At 46.6% G+C, this 6,000-nt stretch overlaps 1 protein-coding gene across 4 annotated transcripts in view; it reads left to right on the top strand.

Annotated features, from left to right (window-relative positions):
* Positions 1–5,720, top strand: part of LOC140212568 (aryl hydrocarbon receptor nuclear translocator-like) — a 79,987-nt gene extending 74,267 nt beyond the window's left edge. For all 4 annotated transcript variants that reach the window (XM_072283555.1, XM_072283560.1, XM_072283538.1 and 1 more), the window contains exon 19: positions 5,381–5,720. In XM_072283555.1, the coding sequence (XP_072139656.1) occupies positions 5,381–5,580 (200 nt within the window). In that variant the 3' untranslated portion in view covers positions 5,581–5,720. The remainder of the gene's footprint in view (positions 1–5,380) is intronic.
* The last annotated feature ends 280 nt before the right edge of the window (positions 5,721–6,000 follow it).

Here is a 6,000-nt window from a genome sequence, read left to right on the forward strand (position 1 = left end):
GCAACCTGTCCTTTCTGTACAGGTCATACCTGCCCCAAAAGAGGTCCCAATGATCCAGAAATCTGAATCCTTTCCCCCTGCTCCAATCCCTCAGCCACGCATTTATCCTCCACCTCATTCTATTCCTATACTCACTGTCACGTGGCACAGACAGTAGTCCTGAGATTACTACCTTCTCAACTTCCTTCCTAACTCCCTGTAGTCTGTTTTCAGGACCTCCTTCCTTTTCCTACCTATTTCGTTGGTACCAATATGTACCACGACCTCTGGCTGTTCTCCTTCTCACTTCAGGATATCGTGGACGCGATCAGAAACATCCTGGACCCTGACACCCTAGAGGCAAACTAAGATCTGTGTTTTTTTCCTGCGTCCACAGAATCGCCTGTCTGACCCCCTAACTATAGAGTCTCCTATCACTGGCTGCCATTCTCTTCCTTTCCCTACCCTTCTGTGCCACAGGGTCAGACTTTGTGCCAGAGGCGCGACCGCTGTTGCTTCCCCCAGGTAGGCTGTCTGCCCCCAACAGTACTCAAGCAGGAGTAATTATTGTTAAGGGGGACAGCCACAGGGATACTCCCTAGAATCTGACTCTTGCCCTTCCCTGTCCTGACTGTTACCTACTTGTCTGTCTCCCGAGACCTTGGTGTGACTATCTGCCAATAGCTCCTATCTATCACCTCCTCATTTTCCCTGACCAGACGAAGGTCATCGAGCTGCATCTCCAGTTCTCTAACGTGGTCCCTAAGGAGCTGCAGCTGGACACACCTGCGCAGATGTGGCCGTCCGGGAGGCTGGGAGTCTTCAGGACCTCCCACATCTGACACTCAGCACAGAACACCGGCCTCACACACACACTTCCTGTTTGTATTCTACACAGGCAACCTACCTTGCCTCGACCTGTTATCGCCAAAGCCCCGTTGAACCAAAGTGCTCCTACTCTGTCTCCCTCGACTCTTGACGCCCGCTCTATAAGTTGTCTCCTTTTAAACTCTTCTCGCTGTTCTAACTGGCTGACGTCAACGTGCTTGCACAATCATGCCTGGGATGAGTGTTTATTGTTATTACCTTTGAGATACAGTGGATATTTCAGTAATCGGGGTTCAATTCTTGCCTCTATCTGTAAGGAGTTTATGCATTCTCCCTGTGACATGATTCACCCAGATCATCTCCTCTAGGTGATATGGTTTACTCCTGCACTCCAAAGACATGGAACATAGAATATTACAGCACAGTACAGGCCCTTCAGCCCATTATGTTGTGCAGACCTTTTAACCTACTCCAAGATCAATCTAACTCGTCCTCCTATAGAGCCCTCCATTTTTCTATCATCCACGTGAACTTCTTAAGTGCTCCTAATAACTTGCCTCTACTGTCACCTCTGGCAGGCCATTCCACAATCCATCACTGTCTAAAGTTTATTTTTAAATCCTACCTGTGACATCTCCTCTATACTTTCCTTAAAATGATGCCCGCTCATATTAGCTATTTCCGCCCTGGGAAAAGGTCTCTAGCTGTCCACTTGATCTATGCCTCATCGTCTAGTACATCTCTGTCAAGACTTGCTGGTTAGTATGTTAATTGGACACTTGGTGTAATGGGCTCGTTGGGCCAAGAGGGCCTGTTGCCATGCTGTATCTCTAAATAAATAGATTAAATAGAAACAACAGGAATTCTGCAGATGCTGGAAATTCAAGCAACACACATAAAAGTTGCTGGTGAACGCAGCAGGCCAGGCAGCATCTCTAGGAAGAGGTGCAGTCGACGTTTCAGGCCGAGACCTTTCGTCAGGACTAACTGAAGGAAGAGTGAGATTAAATTAAAATGCCAGTATTTCCAGTGCATGTCTGTAATTGAATAAATTTAGAAGTGTTTTTTTAATCTTGATGCATTTCATTTGGTGCTTCTTCAGGCTGTGACTGGTTGTGTACAAATAAAAGTCTTAATTAAGAGTCAGCTTCTCCTTACAGCTGAGACAGGACAGACAAGCACGCAGTTCCAGGGCCGACCTACAGAGGAGCCTCAGTGTGGCCACAGTGGCAGGGGCAGCATCATGCACAGACACCTGCAGAGCAGCACCAGACTCAAAGCCAGCCGAGGTCTTTCAGGTACGAGTGTGGTCCAGTTACCTGATTTCTGCCCTCCTCCTTTCCTAAACATATCCAGGGCTGATTTCCTTAAAGCAGGGTAACTTGAAAGGAAATTTAACCAGGGTGTTCCAATCCGCAGAGAAGGTTGTGGAGATATAATTGGAGTGTTCCAATCCCTCACAGAAGGTTAAGAGGGGATCTAATCAAGGCTTTCCAACCCCCAGAGAAGTTTAAGCAGAGATTTAATCAAGGCATTCCAATCCTGCAGAGATTTCATTGGCACATTCTTATCCTGCAGAGAAAGTTAAGGGGATCTGATCGAGGCTTTCAAATTCTGCAGAGAAGCTTAAGTGGAGATTTAATCAAGGTGTTCCAATCCTGCACAGAAGGTTAACCAGAGATTTAATCGAGGTGTTCCAATCCTGCACAGAAGGTTAACCGGAGATTTAATCGAGGTGTTCCAATCCTGCACAGAAGGTTAACCGGAGATTTAATCGAGGTGTTCCAATCCTGCAGAGGTTAAATTGAGATGTTCCAGTCAGGCAGACGAGCTCCACCATCCAGGCCATGACCTTTTCTCGCTACACACATAAAAGTTGCTGGTGAATGCAGCAGGCCAGGCAGCATCTCTAGGAAGAGATACAGTCAACGTTTCAGGCCGAGAAACCTTTTCTGGCTATCACCTTTGGGCAGGAGCCTTGGGTCTCACTCCTCCAGGTTCTGGAACAGTTATTAAGCTACAACCATAAGGTTCCTGAAGCAACGTGGATGACTTCACTCACCTCAACTCTGCACTGATTCTACAACTTACAGACTTACTTTGAAGTACTCTTAGAATCGTTTTACTAAGTGTTGATAGAACAAAGAGTTGAAAAGAACAGTATAGAGGTCATCTAAGTGAAGAGAGGGTAAGACAAAACAAAAGGAGTTGGCATCCAATGTGGAGCAGTTCTTTTCAACTATAAAGATGAGAAAAATTCTGTTCAAATTCGCAGTTGAGTTGATCAGAAGGCGGCTGTTCAAGTAAAGCAATACCAAGAGAAACTTCTAGAACTTTACAGAATCATACAAATGTAACCACTAGGGGACACGCTGGACCACTGAATGCTTATCAGAACTTAAGATACAAGCAGATAATTAATTGTTAAACTACAAAGAAAATGACAAAGTCAAATCCAACTACGGCCTTCTCTTCCTTACCGATTCAAGTGCTCGGCCAGATATTTAAATGATGAGAGACTGTCTGCCTCTACCCCCCTACTCAGTCAGTACATTCCAGAATCCCTTCCTACACCCACCACCACCACCACGGCCTTTCCTGAGAGCTTTAGACACATCAGGAGGTTTAAAGTTTCGTACACTTCTCTGACTATTGGGTACCTCGTGATTTTTGTATACCTCTGTTGTGTCCTAAGAACACTGTCTCTTAAAGACACTTCATGTTAAAACTATTTCTCAAGGTCATGAACCATAAGACCATATGCCATTGGGCTGTGTGGCTTAATTCTGCTCCTTTTAGTATGCTCTGTCATTCCATCATAGCTGATTTTTATTCCCCTCTCCTGTCTTCTCCCTGTAAGCTTTGATACCCTTGCTAATCAAGAAACTTATCAACCTCAACTTTAAATATACCCAATGACTTGGCCTCCACCGTCACCTGTGGCAATGAATTGCACAGATTCACCAGCCTCTAGCTAAATAAGTTCCTCCTAGTCTCTGTGCCAAAGGGACATCCTTGTATTCTGAGGCTGGTCTTGGACTCCTCCACTATAGGAATCATCCATTCCACTTTTCTGACCTAATTCCCAGCACTTTAGTCAAGAGGTGATGAAAATCCTGTGAGGCAGCAGAGTTGGGCTGAGTGACAAGTCTGCCTAATGGTTCTGCCAAAACGTCAACTGTACTTTTTTCATAGATGTTGCCTGGCCTGCTGAGTTCCTCCAGAGTTTTGTATGTGTTGGTCTGATCCTGTAGCTCATCTTAGATGTAGAGCCCATACAACTGGCTAACAGGCCCTTCAGCCCAACTGGTCCATGCCTTCCAAGGTGCCCATCCAAGCTAGTCTCATTTGCCTGTGTTTAACCCACGCCTTCTGAATCTTTGCTATCTATACACATATACAATTCTCTTTTGGTGGTTGCCTGTGGTACTCGACAATGACAGGAAACCTGTGTAGGACAGTTTTTAAAGTGGAAAAACCGTTGCATTGGGACATCTCCACTCTCTCAACCTCAGAAGTCTGTTTCCAATGGTACGAATAGTCGTCACAAGCTGGGTCTTCATTGGATGACCATCACTACTGTGCCTTGTCAGGCCCTTCACCTGTTGGATCTCACTGTAGATCTCATCCACCCAGACCACCAGAGCTGACGTTGCACGCTGGGACAGGCATATCCCTGTCTCACTGGGGTATGAGACTGGCCGACTACCCTCACCTGGTTTAGCCCGATTGTCAAAGCAGTGTACTGGGGTGTGGCTGCAGTCACATGCAAACAGCTATTTGGAGCCACAGGTGAGAGCTGTGTGGCCAGTGGGGACCCAGTGTGAGTGAGCTGCCCCAAATGGACACAAGTTGCTTCACCACAGGTGTTAACCCTCCCAGAACAGCCTATACAATCTCTGTTTATCACACTTACGTCAATCACTTATTCCACATAGGTATGAACCTTGTTGTCTCAATGAATAAGTTCCCCTTCAATTTCTTGTTAAATCGTTCCCCTCTCACCTTAAGCTAATGCCCTATAATTCTTGATTCTCCAGCCTTGGGGGCAGAAAGACTGTGTACTCGCTATTTCTACCCCCTCAATGATTTTATACACTTCAATAAGATCAGCCTTCAGTCCCCTACAGGAGAAGGTTTGCCTACCCTTATCTTTGACGAGAGTTCAGTGAGACCCTATCTCATCGCTCCCCCTCTGTGATCTCTACTGCCCTCCAACTTCTGGACCACCTGCTCACCCAGACTCGCTACCCGTAGCCACTTGTCTTTCCCACCTGTCACCTGCCAGCTTGTATTCCTTCCCCTCCCCTCACCACCTTATTCTGGCATCTGCCTCCTTCCTTTCCAGTCCTGATGAAGTGTCTTGGCCCAAAATGTTGACTATTTATTCCTCTCCATAGATGCTGCCTGACTTGCTGAGTTCCTCAAGCATTTAGGATTTCCAGCAGCTGTAGAATCTGTGTTAAAGAATTCTGCAGATGCTGGAAATCCAGAGTAACGCACATCCAGAGAAGCCTGTCCAGCCTCTCTTTGTGTGTTTTAATAATGTTGTGTTTTTGGTTTCACCCCACAGGATATGCTGTCCATCTACGAAGAACAAGGCACCACTTACAACAGCGACGAGTTCTCCGAGCTCCCCATGTTCCCACCGTTCTCGGAGTAGCCCCAAACAACCAGAGGGGAAAGTCAGTCTCGTCTGTTTTGTTTTCTTCTCGCTCAGCACACCCACTCTTTGCCCATCTCAACAAAAGTGTTGTGTGCGCGTGTGTGTAATTGTGTGCTCAAAAGTACCTCGGTAGAATTCTACCTGCCCTGGACTCTGGGCGATTCGTCGTCAGTGTTGAGCTGTCATAACTGCTCCCCTTTGTGCTTTTGTGGACTTTTCGCTCTGAACAGGGAGAAACATCTTGGGAGAAGCCTAGGGTCTGTCTCTGCCCACGGTCCCACAGAGATGGTGTATCTCCCACCATCTTCAGCCCAATGGCTGGTGCCATTTGCACAATGCCTCCTTAATCTCCAGTTGTTGCAGTGGGTGAGAGCTTGCTTAGCCACTGAGGGCAGTCAACTCACTGGGCTAAATGGCCTATTTCTGCTCCTATGTAAATGCAAACAGACTTGTTCCACTGAAGTTGTCTGAGACTACAACCAGAGGTCATGGGTTAAGGGTGAAAGTGAAATGTTTAAGGGCAACAC

The sequence above is a fragment of the Mobula birostris genome, chromosome 2, assembly GCF_030028105.1.
Source record: "Mobula birostris isolate sMobBir1 chromosome 2, sMobBir1.hap1, whole genome shotgun sequence".
Taxonomy (NCBI): Eukaryota; Metazoa; Chordata; class Chondrichthyes; order Myliobatiformes; family Myliobatidae; genus Mobula; species Mobula birostris.